The following is an 18,529-nucleotide window of genomic DNA, read 5'->3' as shown; positions in this document are numbered from 1 at the left end:
CAATAAGAATAATCCTGTTTGTCTGGAGTTTTACAATTCATCAAATGCTTTGACATCCATCATTTTTCTGAGGTTATGTGTCTAGCTGAGGTCATTCAGAGAAGTGAAAAAACCAAACACTCAATGAAAATATTACCAAATCAATTTTTACCTCAAATGGCTTACAAACACACTCTACCAGAATTAAACTGTATTCCCTCCACTCTGCCAGGTGGACAGACCTATTTAGCTAATTCGGTTTTCCAAGTTTTATTTTACCAATTATTTTGTAATAAGCTTTAAATAGAATCGGAATCATTATAATTCTCCTACTGTCATACTGAAAAATTGGCAGATCTTCCAAAATAGCCATTGGTTGAATAAGCGGCACGAGTTGGAAAATCTGAAAATGTTGAATAGCTAAGTATATATAAGCACATTTAAAGTAGATTAAAAAATTTTTAACTTCATCCAGGTTCATATTTCTAAGAGCCAGATGACTGGAATAACATTTTAAAACAATAAAACTCAGAAATGGCACCATTAAAAAATAATAGTGTAATGTTTACAACATAGCACATAGAAAAATAAAGAATAAATAATTTTAGTACTAAAGGCATAGAATACCAGTGATGAACAGTCCATGAACACCATGAACATTGATGTTGGAAATCACTGGCTAAAAGCTTATTTTGATATTTTTACTGAGAATTGTAGAGTGAAAGTGGCAAGGTTTCAAATAAGAAGAAAAAAACAAAACTATTTTTTCCCTGTATTTCAGAGCTCTGAATCTAACCAGATCACTTGAGGGAAATTTGTAAAAATACAAAAAAACCTAATGTGGTAAATAAATAAATTTGAACTAAAATTTGAAATAATAAAGAGAGGAGACAGAGGAAAATTAGATCCACATTGATTCCACAATCAACTAAGAGGTAGTTCTTGTGAACAGAATTTAAGTTTAATTAAACATTTGTAAATTAAGACAAAACAACTGACATAGGAAGTCTATGAAAGAGAACAGTTTATTCATTAGCAATTGTTTTCCTTATTAAAATGCACTTCCTCTGGGGCAACTTTCCAGGCTATTTCTTTTGTTAAGTACATGATATTATTCTTTTGATAGGAGTTATCAAATGAGCCAGGAATATGTATCATCTCTAGTGCTCTCCTGAAGCCTGCTTTTTGCTAGAGAAACAGATTTTGTGTTTGTTCTATAATTTTACTGAATGTCTGAAAGTTATGATAAAAAGGTGACCTTTACTTATAGAGTAGCATTACAATATAGCTCTTCTGATTCCATGAAATCTTGTGTCCAGTGATATGCTTTATACTCCGTGTTAAATTTGGAACGTTGTATTGGGTTTAAGCACCTAGAAATTCATTGGATAATAAGAGTATCAACATAAAGAATGAATTCTGTCAAAAATGTGTTTCAGATTTCTAATTTTTATAAAAAATAGAGTTAGCCTCAGGATCTGATTACTGGTAAGTCTTAACTGGTTTGTGCCACGTGACATACACTCATTAATAAACATAAACATTTGTTAAGACCAGGCTGATGAATGAGAATCACTGCTTCAGTGATGGGAGAAATTAAATAGATTTTGTGAGTGAGGAGATTTGAGGGTGGTGTGGGATGAGAGGGTAGGAAGGTTTAGTTTAGTTCCACTGAATGCTTTTATCATATTTTCATGAGGCCAAGTTAAATATAAAGATTATAGTTTAGAGAATTGGTGTTCAATTTAAAAAATGAGAATTGGAGCAGAGTTGTTATAAGGCTTTACTGTTTGGCTTTGACAAGTTAATCATTAGACATAGAACTCATAGAGTCCAGTAGTGAAAACTTAGTCCAGTGTTTGGAATACCGTAGCAACAGGAGAAGCTGAAGGGAATCTGATTCATTTGTGTAAATAAGATGTGACTGAGAAGTTCAGTCTACATGTTGTTGGAACCAAGTAAGTCCATGCATATTGTCTGGTGGCACTGGAAAAGAAGTTATGCAATTGTGATTGTCTTAGGAAAGCAAAAGGTGTAATAGTACCACTAATGACTCTCTGATATCTCTGGTACAAAACGCTACCCTTCTTCTTAATCTAGCTCACACTCTAACCTAAAAAATAATTGGTATATTGAAAATCTATTCTTTTGAAATTTTACTCAAACATGGGGATTTTTAATGTATCGCTACTCTTGTGCTGTTGTTTTTTGTACAAGAGGGACACAATGCATTTGCAGGAATGCTTGGTTTTCCCTCTCACCTTTTATTTGCTTTCTCTGTGTCCACATTATTTGCACTCTTGATCAAAGCTTCAGTGAATACTCTGGAGTGTTAGGGAAAGTATATTTGCTTGTTTCGTAAGAGCTGACCCCAACTGTTTCTAAGTTACTGGCCTCTCTAGGTGGTTATTTGCCATTGCTCTGGACAAGTGTGAGGCATCAAGACGTGAGCATAAAGGGAGAGAGTGTTTCCTTTCCTTGGGGAGCAAGTGCTAAGAATCCTGTAGTGGGTTTCTGAGATACTCTGGTCACAGGGAGCAAATTACACACAGCAAAGGGACTATTCCACCCCCTCCCCCACATATATGAGAACATTTTGTTGTGTGAAAAATTCACAATTCTAAAATAAAATGAAGTCCTTTTGTGTATATCTAAGAGCAGGAAGAAAACACAACTATGATTAAATGAAAGCCCTTGTTTTGTATTCTTTTTGTAGGTCTTTATTTCAAAAACATACGTACCTTCCAGTGACCACTACATAGTACAAATTCTGTGTTAAGAAAATGTGGTGTATGGATTGTTTTCATTCTTCCAATTCATTAAACGTGTATGGAATTTATAGTTGTAGTAAAACAATGTGCTGAGTTTTGAGGGAATAAAAGATGAGAGAAATCCTGACCTGAATGAATATTTAAATACCCTAAAAGGATTTAAATAGAGTATTTTTCAAGTACACAGATATATTACAGGCAGTATTCAGAAGCCTGAACAATATTAGTATAATTTACTCTATCATTATTCTCTAAATAACTTGAGACTAATTGATTTTAATAGCACAAGTAATCAAATTACAAATTAATGTTGATTTAAACAACTCAACATTTTCAAACAAAATGACATAAACCTTTATAACTTGTAATTAAAGGATTATTTTCCACATTAAGTTGCTATTCAGGAAATTGTTAGGGTACTATAAAATAATAAATGTACATGAGTTTTCCTAATGATAAATTACTGACACAGAAATTGAGTCAGCTAATATTTGTCTGTGCTTAACAAAAATCATGTAATAAAATGCTAAACAAAAATGAATATTTATAGAGGAAACATAAAGTCTAGTTAAGTTCCAGACACATTTTCATAATAAATCTCCCTTATAGTAACACCCTTGAAATTAGAGTTTGAGAAAAGTAAATACATCACAATTGAAAAAAAAATCAGGGTTTTAAAGGCAAAGGAAAAAATGATATTACCTAATAACAGCAACTTTACTGTTCTTGCATCTCGCTCAGCATCTTCCTGAAGCTTTTTCTCTAGTTCTTTGGATCTTTTGGCTGAGTCCTTGCCCTCAGAACTAATTCCACTTCCCATCTTGCAGTGTTAGATACTGGTCAGTGTATCTGCTCAAACTTCTTAAAATGTCAAGCAGAGCTCTGATTTGGACATAGGGTGCAAAAGCAGTGCTCTGCTGACGTCCCCGACAGCCCATTCCCTCCTCTCCAACACTCTGCTTTGACTAAGGTATTGCTTTCCCAGCTGTCACCTGATCAAAGGGTAAAACTATACAACCATAGGGTTGTGTGGTTGATAGCTAAAGAGGAAATTCATTATGCTTTCAAGTAAAATGATAACTTCTGGCACATCTTCAAAATCCTGCTCATCTTCCTTAGAGGATAGCATACAATAATGCAGAAAGTTTTTAAAATCTGTCCGCTAAAGATAATCTGAAATGAGCAGTTCAAATGGCATATTTCTCACTAATAGGCAATCTTTGCTACATGATTTAAAGTTACTGTTACTAATCAACAAGCTTGCATCTTATCTTCAGCTATCTGGGTCTTCAAATTCTTTGTAATTGCTCCAGTATCACTCTCAGAATATTTATATTGAATCATCCAGATTTCTAGTCTTTCTATGCTTAGGTTATGATTCAGAATGATTGAGAATCTTTTAGTATCTGTCAGTTAATTAGAAAATACTTAAAAAAATGGAAACAAATATATGTAGTTCTTACATCTGTACACATTGTTGTATTGCCAAACAGAATGCAACACACAAGTCCCCTAAATTACTGATTTTAGTCTCATGGGATAGATCTCAATAAATTGAGCTTTTACTGCTTGTGAGAAAGTCAATCCGTCAACATTAATTGAGAGTCCACTTGGTATAGACCCTGAAATATGTTCGATTTATGCAGTGCATTAACTCTTTGGGGCCTTTAAGCAACAGCTGCTGTGTTGGAAGGACTTTTATTGATTTGGTACCAAGGCAATAAAAAGCAGTGTTCTTTGAAAGAGTAGATCATTTGCTTCTTGAAAAGTAGGAGCAGTAAATACACCTAAATCTGTTCCATGCCTTTTGACTATCCCAACAGATGTCATGTCCTTCTTCAAGATCTTTAAGCTTGGGGGCAGAGATTCTGTTGTAAAAAGTTTTTGTTTATATGAAGCATAAAACACTTAGACAGTCAAGTGATGTTTTCCTTATGAAGCAAGTTGGCTACCTAGCAGCAGGCAAATCTCTCAGTACACATTTTTGGATTTATGAACGTGCGTAACCAGGAAGTGCTGGAATACAGTCAGTCCATCAGCATGTCGGTGCTGTTCTTGTGGGATCATCGGCAACGGCTGAACAGGTGGGTTTTTGTATATTCATAGAACAAGGAAATAGTCTGCCAAATTCAATACATAGCCTGCTTTGTTTACTTTTTCACATGAAGTATTCGTCTGCCAATACATAAGCATAGTCAAAACTTTATGGATTTCATCCTTCCAAAGCCGTGTTATGACAGTGTAAAGATATGGAAAGATAGGTATGCAAGAATCCATGCAAATTAAGTGGTGTTGCTTTTACTATGCAAAGGGCCTGCCCCAAAGGAACAAGATTTACACTGACTGTTTTATTTATAGTCACCCCTGAAAATGTAGTCCATGCTAACAGCAACACAAAATGACACAAACATTAAAATAAATCTCTTTTTGCCTTTTGTTTTTACATCAACATTAAATATACAGAGTACCCTGAGTATAAAAGACTCTTCTATGTTCCATAGCAATTATGAACTGGTAATACTCTTTGTATAATTTGCATTCAAGTAAATATACCCCATAGCTTTTTGGTGGGGACATACCCCAGCTTTGAAAGAGGATGCATTTTACCAAGACTTCTAAGTGGGTTACTGACAAAAACTGACCTGGTGCCTGATTTCAGAAGTAGTTCATTTTCTGCACTGTTTGAAATTATAAATTTTTACTTTTCCATGTAACCCAGAATGTTTAGTCATCAACTTTGAGAGTAAAGTACGTGGAGTTTTTTTTTCCATCGGTGACTAAAGTAATCATGACATAAAATTCAAGATGGATCTATATTTAGGATATGCAGGCTGGGGAGAGCCAGAGAGGAGATAGGCTTCTTTCTCAGCCTCCTCCCCTGGGTGCCTGGGACACAGCTTCACTAATGAGCTGGACTTGTTAATACTTAATCCATGTTGCTTCACTTAGGACGATGGCTTTCTGGACCTAAGATAAAGATGAAAATGAAATAGTAAATTCTGCTAGAGTGAGGACAGTGTCTTATTAGCTTAGATGCCCTACATAGTATTGGGCACAGTGCTGACATCACAAATGTTCAAAAGTTATTTCTTGTAATAAATTTATGGAGACCTGGGGCCTTTTGTGTGTGTGCTCTGCTGAGGTGACAATGTGGTTAGGGTTTTTTTCCAAGGTTCAGTGTCATGGTGGTTCCATCTTAACACCCTAGAAATTTTAGAGTGACTCAAAAAAATCAATGAAAAACCCAATTTTAGTCTGAAATAGTGTCAATATATACAATTACAACTGTTAGCCCAATATTTACACTTTTTTCCTAGCCTTCAAAATACACCAGCACACTCTTTTTTTATGTTAAACCTTGTTCCATAGTGAGAAAAAATTAATCGAAGATGACAACATGAAAAGTTAACTAAATTAGATGTTTTTGTTCAAGGAAAAATGTGGCCATAATTTTAGTTTGTTCTTGAAAACAAAAAACATAAAGCTTTCCAAGACACTATCATTTAAAGTTTTATATATTGACCAGCTCGGTAGATTGCTCTGTGTACACACACACACTTGAACAATCCACACCCAACACACACACACACACACACACACACACGGTAGATTGCTCTGTGTACACACACACACTTGAACAATCCACACCCAACACACACACACACACACACACACGAACAACCCACACCCACCAGAAAGCAAGAGGCCCTGTGTTGGAGCATCACAGTCTTTTAGAATAATTAATGAAAATTACTGAGAAGAATGTAGTTGTCTTTTTAAAAAAGATCACAGTGTCAGCCTGATTGGGAACAACTTTGGGTACCAGGCTGTGCAAGGAAGAAAATTGAGGAGGTAGAATACAGGGAGTGAGCCCTCAGCTGTGAAGGTCACTGAAATACCACATGTTTGCCCAGTGTGAATATTTTTTTCCTCTTGCTATTTTTGGTCAGGGTCTCTGTGGAATCTTCAGATTAGGACATAAGCCTTTAAACAGTTTTAGTAATCACTTGTACAGACTGCTATCTGTATATTCTTTGTTTCCATATCTTATAGGATGTGTTGACTTCAGGCATTGGGTTCCTGAGTGGTTTGAGCCCTGGTTCCCTTAGCAGTGACCTTTATGCTTAGATATTCCCATGAAATTTGAGGCAAAACATCCCTTCTTTGCTAATGGTACTCAAATATGCACTTCTGGGAGCTGTGTGCATGGCATTTCCTCCAGAGAGTTCATGTCTTTGGGAACATCCTGAGAGCAATCTTTTGACCTTGAGGGAGTAGGGCAAAACTTGCTGTTTCTAGTTAGCACATTCAGCTGGTGCAATAAATTTACAGTGCCAACATTAAGCAGCTCTTATGTCCTAAGAGGTAATAAAAAAAATACATATTTTTATTCATCAGAGTAGATTTCTACTTTATTCTACATACTCTTCTTAATGGGTTAGAATGATTTTCCATTATGATTATTGTAAATAAAACATGTTACAAGCCTAATTAACAAAGAAGATGAGAGTCATAATTATTTCCCAAGGGGCCTCTTTCTGTCCCCAATTCTGTCTCTTTTAAGATTTTTAAAAAATTATCTCTGTAATGCAGCATTTCCACTACATACTCTCCTAACCTTATTCCTCAGTAAATTTAGCTCTGATTATTGCAACCACCTCTTACTTAGGTTTCTGATTCTAGTCTCTGCCCTACCCCAGTCTAACCTGTCAATTTGTGCCATGTTAAACTACCTCAAACCCAAGTTTCGTTATATTACTTTTCCTGTTGAGAAAACACAGAACTTCTTATTTATTACTGCCTCCTGTATTAACCCTACTCAGTAATCTAGTTAGCACCATCAAACTCTCCAAATGTATTTTCTATCACTTCTCAGAACACATTCTCTATAACATCTGGGCTTTTCTCTTTCTAATTTAGGTGTCCCAACTTAGCTTTTGCTTACTTTTTCCCCCTTACCTGGAATATCTTCTCTACCATAGCTGATTTTTCCCCATATACCCATTCTTTAAGAAAGAACCTATATGTATATTCTCCACTCTGTTTCACGTTTACTAACCCCCATTAGGTGGTTCTTTACTTTCCAAGCCCTAAGAGGAATGTGCTGCTGATCAGATTATCCTTCCTCGTTACTTCTCTTCTGTTTGCAGGCTCTAAGCTGAGGGTATGTAGAAGAACATCTTGTTTATTGAAATAATTGGTGAATAGTGAGCGATCAATAGATACAAGCTGTTTGACAGCTCTTTACACCATCTTGGAAATGCAGGATTCTCCTTCTCAAATGATTGCAGATGTGAAATATAACCTCTAATATTTGCAGGAATTCATTTATTCAACAACTAATATATTTAACAATTGTTATGTACCGGGCATGGGAGATTCAGCAGGAAGCAAATTAGATGCTGCTTGTCACAGAGGTGAAATTCTACTGTGTGTGTAGGGGGTTCACACAGAAAATAAATGCAATACATATTTAAAGTATATAGAATTACAGATGGTGACAAGTGTTAAGAAAAAAAAAAGAGAATGGACATAAGGACTATGGGGTTGGTGGTGAGGATGAGATATGAGAATTTTAGACTTTATCTAGGAAAGACCAAACTGAAAAGGTGATTGTTTTAGATCAAGTTCCATACAAACTGACTTTAACATGAAAAATGCCCTCAAAAAGTTTATTGGAAAGTGTCCTTTGGAAAAATCCATGTAAGTGAGTGAAGGAAGATAGAATATTGGCAGAAGGGGAAATTGGAGTGCAATGTAGTTGCAGCAGGGAACTCAGCCAACCCTACAGGGAGCTTCAAAGCTGCGATGGTCCTTGAGATTTATACTGAAATGGAGCACAAAGACTGGAGCAGTAAAACCTGTTTAAAAACCATAACAGCTGAGGACTGAGTAGGGCAGTAACAGAGGCTTCCATCTGACATTCTTCACTATGCTAACTCCTAGTGTACAAGCCAAAAAAGGAATTCTGCCATGTATATTCATTCCAACTGCCACATATGTTCATTCTGAGTATACATTCACGGACTCAAGAAATGACTGCTGGCTGGGTCCGTGAACGACTGTAACATTAATATGGCCCAGGATACCACTTACTACCTGGCTCCCATGTGTGTCCACTGTCACATGAGGGCTGCTGTGCTACTGCTGGTCCCCAAGTATCAAAGTCCACGCACACCTCATAGGATTTGTTTGGTGAAGTTTCATTCTATCCATTTGTCATGATGTTGAAGATTTCTCCTTCATGAGGACCTTTTAGTAATTGGGTTCTGCTTCTGAAAAATAGCTCCGTTCTGGAAATAGAAGGGATCATGACATTTTTTGACATTATCCTTCTAATGATTACCCTTGACTCTTTAGGTTGTTTAAATTCAGCAAACTTACATGGCCTGCTCATTTATTTTGGTTTTAAGAACACTCTGCTCTATTAACCATTTCCGTAGGTCAGTGCATAGCAGGCGCCCCAGGTTGCCACTCTGACCTTTACTCCTGTCTTTATAATTATACCTGCTGTGGTTCTCATAATTAAATGCTGGTAGCTGGTCTCTGTTATTTTGGGGTGTTATAATTCCCATTGCTTTGAGAAAGCCTAGCTCTTTAATTGCATTTTCTCTCATCAACCCCTTGCCTGTAAAGAACCATATCAATAATTCTGAAATTCCCACTCCCCAACTAGTGCATTCTTTACTGTTTTAATACATGGAAATCTATTTGATCATTTTCTAAAATCTGATTATTAAATTTTCCAATCAAGGTTTCCAAGTTCTCTGAGCCTTTTGTTGCCTTCCTCTACCATTTGCCATGGGACAACAGTATATCCAGGCTTCCAAGAGCCATCCTGGAAAACATGTTGATACTGACTCTTAGGGTATTGGCATCCTGTGTCATAGGAAAGGGCTTCTGTGTGATACAATTCCTTTATCCAACTTTATGCTCCACCTTCCTTTGATCTAGCATCCTTAAAATACTAATATATGTATATATATATATTTGCATATATATAGACACATATGTACACTCTTCCAGTTTCTGCAAGTACTTGTTGGTTAGTTTCTGGAGCTCTTTTGGTATGTGGACTCTTTCTTCAGGTAGCAGGTCCTGAATGTCCCTGGTCAGGTTATATCATAAGTAGATTGTAGCAATTAACCTGGTCTCCTGGAGCAGTGAGTGTAGAGCCTCATTAGGTTGAATATTATAATACAAAGGACTGTGCATTGTCTTCATGAAAGAGAGAGTGCTAACTTTTAAAAGGGTAGAGTCTAATACTTTTGCCAGTCTAGAGGGTCCAAGTAGAATATAAGGATTCCAGATTTTTTGATGCATCAACCCAGACACTGAGAATTCGAATTCTTTAGGTGCCATTCCTTTCCATGAAAACCTTAACTTTGGTGTAGTAGTCTTGCCAAGTTTGAAATTCAGTCTTCTGTGGCACTCTCCTATCCTTTTAATTAAGTCCTTTGCCTGATCATTACTTCTCACCTTCATCTCTACTACAGGGGGTGAAAGTCCCCCTTTTATTTCACTTTTTAAAAAAATTAAAGTATAATCAGTTACAATGTGTCCATTTCTGGTGTACAGCACAGTGTCCCAGTCATGCATATATATATATACATGTTTGTTTTTATATGCTTTCTCATTAAAGGTTATTACACGATATTGAACATAGTTGCCTGTGCAATGCAGAAGAAACTTTTTTCTAAATCTGTTTTTACATATAGTGGCTAACATTTGTAAACCTCAAACTCCAGATTTATCCCTTCCTACCCCCTTTCCCTGGTAACCATAAGGTTGTATACTATGTCTGCGAGTCTGTTTCTGTTTCGTAGATGAGTTCATGGTGTCCTTTTTTTCTTTTTTGTTTCTTGGATTCCACATATGAGTGATATCATATAGTATTTTTCTTTCTCTTTCTGGCTTACTTCACTTAGAATGACGATCTCCAGGTCCATCCATATTGCTGCATATGGCATTATTTCATTCTTTTTTATGGCCAAGTATTCCATTATATAAATATACCACAACATCTTTATCCAGTCATCTTTCGATGGACATTTAGGTTGCTTCCATGTCTTGGCTATTGTATATAGTGCTGCCATGAACATTGGGGTGCATGTATCTTTTGAATTAAGGTTCCCTCTGGATATATGACCAGGAGTGGGGTTGCTGGATCAAATGGTAGGTCTGTTTTTGGCTGGTGGTTTCTTGTTAGAACACTAGACAGTTGATTCACAAGAGAGAAGGAAAAGTAAATAAATACAGAAGCAGGTAGCAGCTGGGTGTGATGGTGGAAGAGTTTAAATATCTCCTAATTGCTTCTATTTTCTCAGTGAAAGAGGAAACAAGAGTGGGAGCATGTGTTGGAGATACCAGCATGAAAGAGAAAGAATGAAGGAGTTACCTACTGCCTTACCAGCTCTTCTCTAAATAACCCTTTATATGAGACATATAATGCCCCCCTTCCAGCTCTACCAAAGGTATCTTAACAGCCAATTTATGTTCTCCAAATCAACAAGTCCTTTCTTCTTTTAGAGGTTGTCCTTGAATTCTTTGCAAATTTGGAGATTGCTAACCACTCATTACTCTGAAGCCTTGTTCACAGGGGCTTTCACGGCATGGCTGTTACCCTTTTCTGCCTTCACTCATGACTTCTGTCTTCACTAAGTGCTTCCCATGTTACTCTTTTCTAAAGGCAGATTCTTTAATGTTTCTGTTTTTTAAACCCCATACTCCTTCTCCAGGCAGTCTCTTCCTCTTTAGGGTTCAGCAATCATAAGATGAAGCCCCACATGTTTACCTCCATCTAGACACCCCTCTCTCCAACCCGGTCAGTTTGTGGCTAGTCTTTTAGCACTTCAGATTGATCATTTTTGAAATTGAACTCACCGTAGTTGCTTGTGAACCTCCCTATTCCCTTGTGCAGCAGCATAATTCTCTCCATCCCTTGCGCTTGAAATCTGAGTCATTTCTGATTCTCCCTTTCTTCCTGCATTTAATACAGTTCTATAGTGCTCAAAAGCACTCTAAAATCTTACCTCCCTTTCCGCTTCCTTTGCCAACTCTCTTACCCAGGTACACACTTCTCTCTCCCTGGTTATTGGGGCAGTCTCTTAAAGAAGCTTACTTCCTCTTTTCTTTCAACTACACTTCTATTCAGTCTGGCAACATGAGCAGGAAGATGTATCTTCCCAAGGAATATATGGCAACATCCCTTAGACAACTCCGTTGTTTAACACAAACGTTCAAGCTTACATTCATCTTCCTCCTAAATTTTCGATTTCTCTCCTATATTTTAAAATTTTTTTAACATTTTTTCTTGAGTTACAGTCATTTTACAATGTTGTGTCAATTCTCTCCCATATTTGTTCTAAATCCTAATCAAAATGAATCACTTACTATTTCTCACACATTTTGTGAGCCTTCATGCCTTTCATCATTAGCCTTGGGCTATCCTTGTTGCCACAATACCCTTTCTCATCTCAAAAAATTTGTTAGTGCCTGATTCTGATGTCACTGCATTGAGTACTTTCAACTCCACCTGAACTGGAAAATTATTTATATACTCTCTGAAAAATAGAAAATTTTACTGGAAACACTTTTTTTTAAACATTTTTTTTATTGAGTTATAGTCATTTTACAATGTTGTGTCAAATTCCAGTGTAGACCACAATTTTTCAGTTATACATAAACATACATACATTCGTTGTCACATTCTCCTTCACTGTGAGCCACCACAATATCCTGTATATATTTCCCTGTGCTACACAGTACAATCTTGTTTATCTATTCTACATTTTGAAATCCCAATCTGTCCCTTCCTACGCCCTGTCCCCCTGGCAACCACAAGTTTGTATTCTATGTTTGAGTCTGTTTCTGTTTTGTATTTATGGTTTTTTTTTTTTTTGATTCCGCATATGAGCGATCTCATATGATATTTTTCTTTCTCTTTCTAGCTTACTTCACTTAGAATGACATTCTCCAGGAACATCCATGTTGCTGCAAATGGCATTATGTTGTTGGTTTTTATGGCTGAGTAGTATTCCATTGTATAAATATACCACCTTCTTTATCCAGTCATCTGTTGGTGGACATTTAGTCTGTTTCCATGTCTTGGCTATTGTAAATAGTGCTGCTATGAACATTGGGGTGCAGGTGTCATCCTGAAGTAGGATTCCTTCTGGATATATGCCCAGGAGCGGGATTCCTGGGTCATATAGTAAGTCTATTCCTAGTCTTTTGAGGAACGTCCATACTGTTTTCCACAGTGGCTGCACCAAACTGCATTCCCACCAGCAATGTAAGAGGGTTCCCTTTTCTCCACAGCCTCTCCAGCATTTGTCATTTGTGGACTTTTGAATGATGGCCATTCTGACTGGTGTGAGGTGATACCTCATTGTAGTTTTGATTTGCATTTCTCTGATAATTAGTGATATTGAGCATTTTTTCATGTGCCTATTGATCATTTGTATTTCTTCCTTGGAAAATTGCTTCTTTAGGTCTTCTGCCCATTTTTGGATTGGGTTGTTTGTTTTTTTCTTATTGAGTCCTATGAGCTGCTTATATATTCTGGAGATCAAGCCTTTGTCAGTTTCATTTGCAAAAATTTTTTCCCATTCCATAGCCTGTCGTTTTGTTTTACTTATGGTTTCCTTTGCTGTGCAGAAGCTTGTAAGTTTCATTAGGTCCCATTTGTTTATTTTTGCTTTTACTTCTATTGCTTGGGTAGACTGCCCTAGGAGAGCATTTTTGAGATGTATGTCAGATAATGTTTCGCCTGTATTTTCTTCTAGGAGGTTTATTGTATCTTGTCTTATATTTAAGTCTTTGATCCATTTTGAGTTTATTTTTGTGTATGGTGTAAGGGAGTGTTCTAGCTTCATTGCTTTACATGCTACTGTCCAGTTTTCCCAACACCATTTGCTGAAGAGACTGTATTCCATTGTATATTCTTGCCTCCTTTGTCGAAGATGAGTTGACCGAAAGTTTGTGGGTTCATTTCTGGGCTCTCTATTCTGTTCCTTTGGTCCATATGTCTGTTTTTGTACCAGTACCATGCTGTCTTGATCACTGTAGCTTTGCAGTATTGTCTGAAGTCTGGGAGACTTATTCCTCCAGCCTCTTTCTTTCTCTACAGTAATGCTTTGGCAATTCTAGGTCTTTTGTGGTTCCATATAAATTTTATTATGATTTGTTCTAGTTCTGTGAAATATGTCCTGGGCAATTTGATAGGGATTGCATTAAATCTGTAGATTGCCTTGGGCAGTATGACCATTTTAACAATATTGATTCTTCCAATCCAGGAGCATGGGATATCTTTCCATTTTTTAAAGTCTTCTTTAATTTCCTTCATCAGTGTTTTATAGTTTTCCATGTATAAATCTTTCACCTCCTTGGTTAGATTTACTCCTAGGCATTTTATTACTTTGGGTGCTATTTTAAAGGGGATTGTTTCTTTACTTTCTTTTTTTGTTGATTCATCATTAGTGTAAAGAAATGCAACTGATTTTTGAACATTAATCTTGTAACCTGCTACCTTGCTGAATTCTTTGATTATTTCTAGTAGTTTTTGTATGGACGTTTTAGGGTTTTCTATATATAGTATCATGTCATCTGCATATAGTGACACTTTTATCTCTTTTCCAATTTGGATCCCTTTTATTTCTCTCTCTTGCCTGATTGCTGTGGCTAGGACTTCCAAGACTATGTTGAATAGGAGTGGTGATAGTGGGCCGCCTTGTCTTGTCCCAGATTTTAGTGGGAAGCTTTTGAGTTTTTCACTGTTGAGTACTATGCTGGCTCTAGGTTTGTCATATATAGCTTTTATTATGTTGAGATCGGTCCCCTCTATACCCACTTTGGTGAGAGTTTTTATCATAAATGGGTGTTGAATTTTATCAGAAGCTTTTTTGCATCTATTGAGATGATCATGTGGTTTTTGTCCTTTCTCTTGTTGATGTGATGTATTACATTGATTGATTTGCGTATGTTGAACCATCCTTGTGTCCCTGGGATGAACCCCACTTGGTCATAATGTATAATCTTTTTTATGTGCTGTTGGATTCTATTTGGTAGTATTTTGGTAAGAATTTCTGCATCTATATTCATCAGTGATATTGGTCTGTAATTCTCTTTTTTTGGTGGTGTCTTTGCCTGGTTTTGGTATCAGGGTGATGGTGGCTTCATAGAATGAGTTTGGGACTATTCCCTGTTTTACAATCTTCTGGAAGAGTTTGAGAAGGACTGGTATGAATTCTTCTTTGTATGTTTGGTAGAATTCCCCAGTGAAGCCATCTGGTCCTGGACTTTTATTTGTAGGGAGATTTTTTATTGCTAATTCTATTTCATTTCTAGTAATCGGTTTGTTCAAGTGGTCAGTTTCTTCTTGATTCAGTCTTGGTGGACTGTATGTTTCCAGAAACTTGTCCATCTCCTCTAGGTTATCCATTTTGGTTCCAAACACTTTTTCATAATATTCTCATATGATATTCTGTATTTCTATGTTATTTGTTGTAATTTCTCCATTTTCCTTTCTTATTTTGCTTATTTGTGCTCTCTCTTTTTTCTTCTTTGTGAGTTTGGCCAGAGGTTTGTCAATTTTATTTACTTTTTCAAAAAACCATCTTTTGGTTTGATTGATTTTTTTCTATTTTTTTTAATCTCTATTTTATATATTTCCTCCCTGATCCTTATTATTTCCTTCCTTCTTCTGCCTTTTGGGGATTTTTGTCCTGTTTCTAGTTCATTCAGCTGGTGGGTTAAATTGTTTGAGATTGTTCTTCTTTTTTGAGGAAGGCCTGTATCGCTGTAAACTTCCCTCTTAGGATTGCCTTTGCTGCATCCTGTAAGTTTTGTGTGGTTGTGTTTTCATGTTCATTTGTCTCGAGATATTTTTTAATTTCAACTTTGATTTCATCATTGACCCATTGGTTTTTCTTTTTTTAATAGCATGTTATTTAATCTCCATGCTTTCCTTTTTTTCTCCTTTGTTTCTCTGTAGTTGATTTCTAGTTTCATGGCATTGTGGTCAGTAAAGATGCTTGAAATAATTTGTCTTCTTAAAATTGTTGAGACTTCTTTTGTGCCCAAGTACATGATCAATCCTAGAAATGTTCCATGTGCACTTGAAAAGAATGTATATCCTATGTTTTTGGACTGTAATGCTCTGAAAATATCCACCAAATCTAATTTTTCTATTGTATCATTTAATGTCTCTGTTGCCTTATTTATTTTCTGTCTGGAACATCTGTCTAGTGATGTTAATGTAGTGTTAAAATCTCCCACAATGATTGTATTCCCATCAATTTCCCCCTTTATCTCTGTTAGTAGTAGTTTTATGTAATTAGGTGCTCCTATGTTGGGTACATATATATTAATGATTGTAATATCCTCATCTTGTATTACTTCTTTAATCATTATAAAATGTCCTTATTTATCTTTATGGCCCTTGATTTAAAGTCTATTTTGTCTGAAATCAGTACTGCTACACCTGCTTTTTTGGCTTTTCCATTTGTATGAAATATTCTTTTCCATCCTTTCACTCTCAATCTATATGTGTCCTTCTCCCTAAAGTGGGTCTCTTGTATGCAGCATATTGAAGGTTCTTACTTTATTATCCAGTATGCCACTCTACGTCTTTTGACTGGAGCATTTAGTCCATTAACATTTACAGTAGTTAATGATAGATGAATGTTTATTGCCATTTTGAACTCATTTTTGCAGTTGATTTGGTGTTTCCTCTTTATTCTTTTCTTCTTCCTTTTGTGGTTTGGTAATTTTCTTTGTATTATCTTGTATTTTATTTAGTTTTTGTGGCTCACTTGTAAATTTTTGGCTTGTGGGTCTATTAACCTATTAGTATAACTGTTTGTACTAAACAGATAATATAACTTCAAACCCATCCTACTGAGAACAAAAAATTTTTTTTAAAAGAAGAAAGAAAAAAATTACTCTGTATTTTCTTGCTTCCCTCTCCCCCTCTTAATGATTTAGATGTCCTCTTTTACAATTTTGTGTTTATTCTATTTGTAATTCATGGTAGTTAGCACCTTTCCAGTTATGAGTTTCTCATTTCTATAGCATCCTGCTTCTTTTCTATTTAGAGTAGACCTTTCAATATTTCTTTTAGCATGGCTTTAATGTTGCTAAACTCTTTTAGTTCTTGCTTGTCTGTGAAATTCTTTGTCTCCTTCTATCCTAAAGGATAGCCTCGCTGAATAAAGTACCCTAGGCTATATCTTTTTTTCATTCAGGACTTAGGATATATCTTGCCACTTCCTTCTGGCCTGTAGTGTTTGTGTAGAGAAATCAACTGAGAGCCTTATGGGGGTTCCCTTGTAACTCATTCTTTGTTTCTCTCTTGCTGCCTTTAGGATCATTTCTTTATCCTTGACTTTGGCCATCTTGATTATATGTCTTAGTGTGGGTCTCTTTAGGTTCTTCCTGTTTGGGACCCTCTGAGCCTCCTGTATTTGGATATCTGATTCCTTCTTTAGGTTTGGGAAGTTTTCAGTCATGATTTCTTCCAATACCTTTTCAATCCCCTTTTGTTCTTTCTTCCCCTTCTGGAACCTCTATTATGCATAGATTGGCACACTTTATATTATCCCATAGGTCCCTTATATTGTTTTCATTGTTTTTTATTTGTTTTTCTCTCAGCTGTTCTGATTGGGTGCTTTCTGTTGTCCTGTCTTCTAGGTCACTTATTCATTCCTCTGCATTATGTAGCCTGCTTTGTACAGCCTTTAGGTCAGTTCTCATTTCAGCCAATGAGTTTACGAATTCTACTTGGCTCTTCTTTATAGCTTCATTTTTGACATATTTTATGTCTCTAAACACTATCTCTTTTAGTTCCTTCAGTACTTTGGTCCCTCCTTTTTTCAAATCTTGATCTAGTAGGCCATCAATGTCTGTTTTATTGATCATGCTTTCAGATGATTTCTCTTGCTCTTTTAATTGGGAATGGTTTCTCTGCTTCTTCATATTGCTCATATCTCTCTGGCACTGTGGCTTAAGGAGTATCAGTTATCTATTGTGGTCCTTAAGGAGTTTATTTATTTATCTATCTATCTAAAGCCTATGCAGGAATAAAACTTAAAAAAAAGAGAGAATTTTAAAAGAATGGAGAAGAAAAAGGTTTGAAAACTGTATAATCAATAATAGAAGAGCAAGTTGAAGCAGAATAGCAATTGAGTTGAGATGTCTTTTAAAAACCTTAATAAAAAGGAGAAAAAAATCAAAAACAATATTTGAAACCTGTGAATAATGAATAACAGGAGATCAAAACCAAGAGAATTAAAAATGAAATGAGGTGGATTTTTAAAAAAATAATAAAAAGGTTTTAAAAGAAAAATTTTAAATGGATTAAAACTGTAAACATATACAACTGTTTAAAAAGTATAAAGATTAAAAAAGTAATAGAAAATAAAACATATAAAAAATTAAAAAAAGAAAAAAAGATGTGTTCTCCTGGAGAGTGTGTGCTCTTAATGGTTTTATTGAGAAGTCTTTCTGTGTTCGCCCTGTTTCGTGAACTCAGCTTGCTGTTTCCAGAGGCCCTCCTTTGGCGCCCTCATCTGTGCTGCTCCCAGTGCCTATTGGCAAGAAGATGGCGCCCCCACCCAACACTGGGTCAGGTGCTGTTCTCCTTCGCGGTGGGTGGGCGGGTCATTCTCCCTCTGCACTGGGGGCTTGGGGGGGAGGCAGGCGGGTGGATCACACCCCCTCCCAGCACCGCAGTCAGGTGCTGCATTCCTGCCAGGAAGGCAGGTGGCCGCCCTCCCTCT

General features: G+C 36.3%; 2 protein-coding genes across 3 annotated transcripts in view; one reads left to right on the top strand and one right to left on the bottom strand.

Annotated features, from left to right (window-relative positions):
- Window positions 1-3,708, bottom strand: part of GNAT3 (G protein subunit alpha transducin 3) — a 44,262-nt gene extending 40,554 nt beyond the window's left edge. The window contains exon 1 of the mRNA XM_006211750.3: window positions 3,453-3,708. Within this exon, the coding sequence (XP_006211812.1) occupies window positions 3,453-3,570 (118 nt within the window). The 5' untranslated portion in view covers window positions 3,571-3,708. The remainder of the gene's footprint in view (window positions 1-3,452) is intronic.
- The window catches only part of LOC102530127 (CD36 molecule (CD36 blood group)), a 282,980-nt gene that overhangs the window by 135,679 nt on the left and 128,772 nt on the right, over window positions 1-18,529 (top strand). The gene's annotated exons all lie outside the window — the stretch shown is intronic.

Source organism: Vicugna pacos, chromosome 7 (assembly GCF_048564905.1).
Source record: "Vicugna pacos chromosome 7, VicPac4, whole genome shotgun sequence".
Lineage (NCBI taxonomy): Eukaryota > Metazoa > Chordata > Mammalia > Artiodactyla > Camelidae > Vicugna > Vicugna pacos.
Note: the sequence above shows the minus strand (reverse complement) of the source record. Positions and strands in the feature narration are given on the sequence as shown.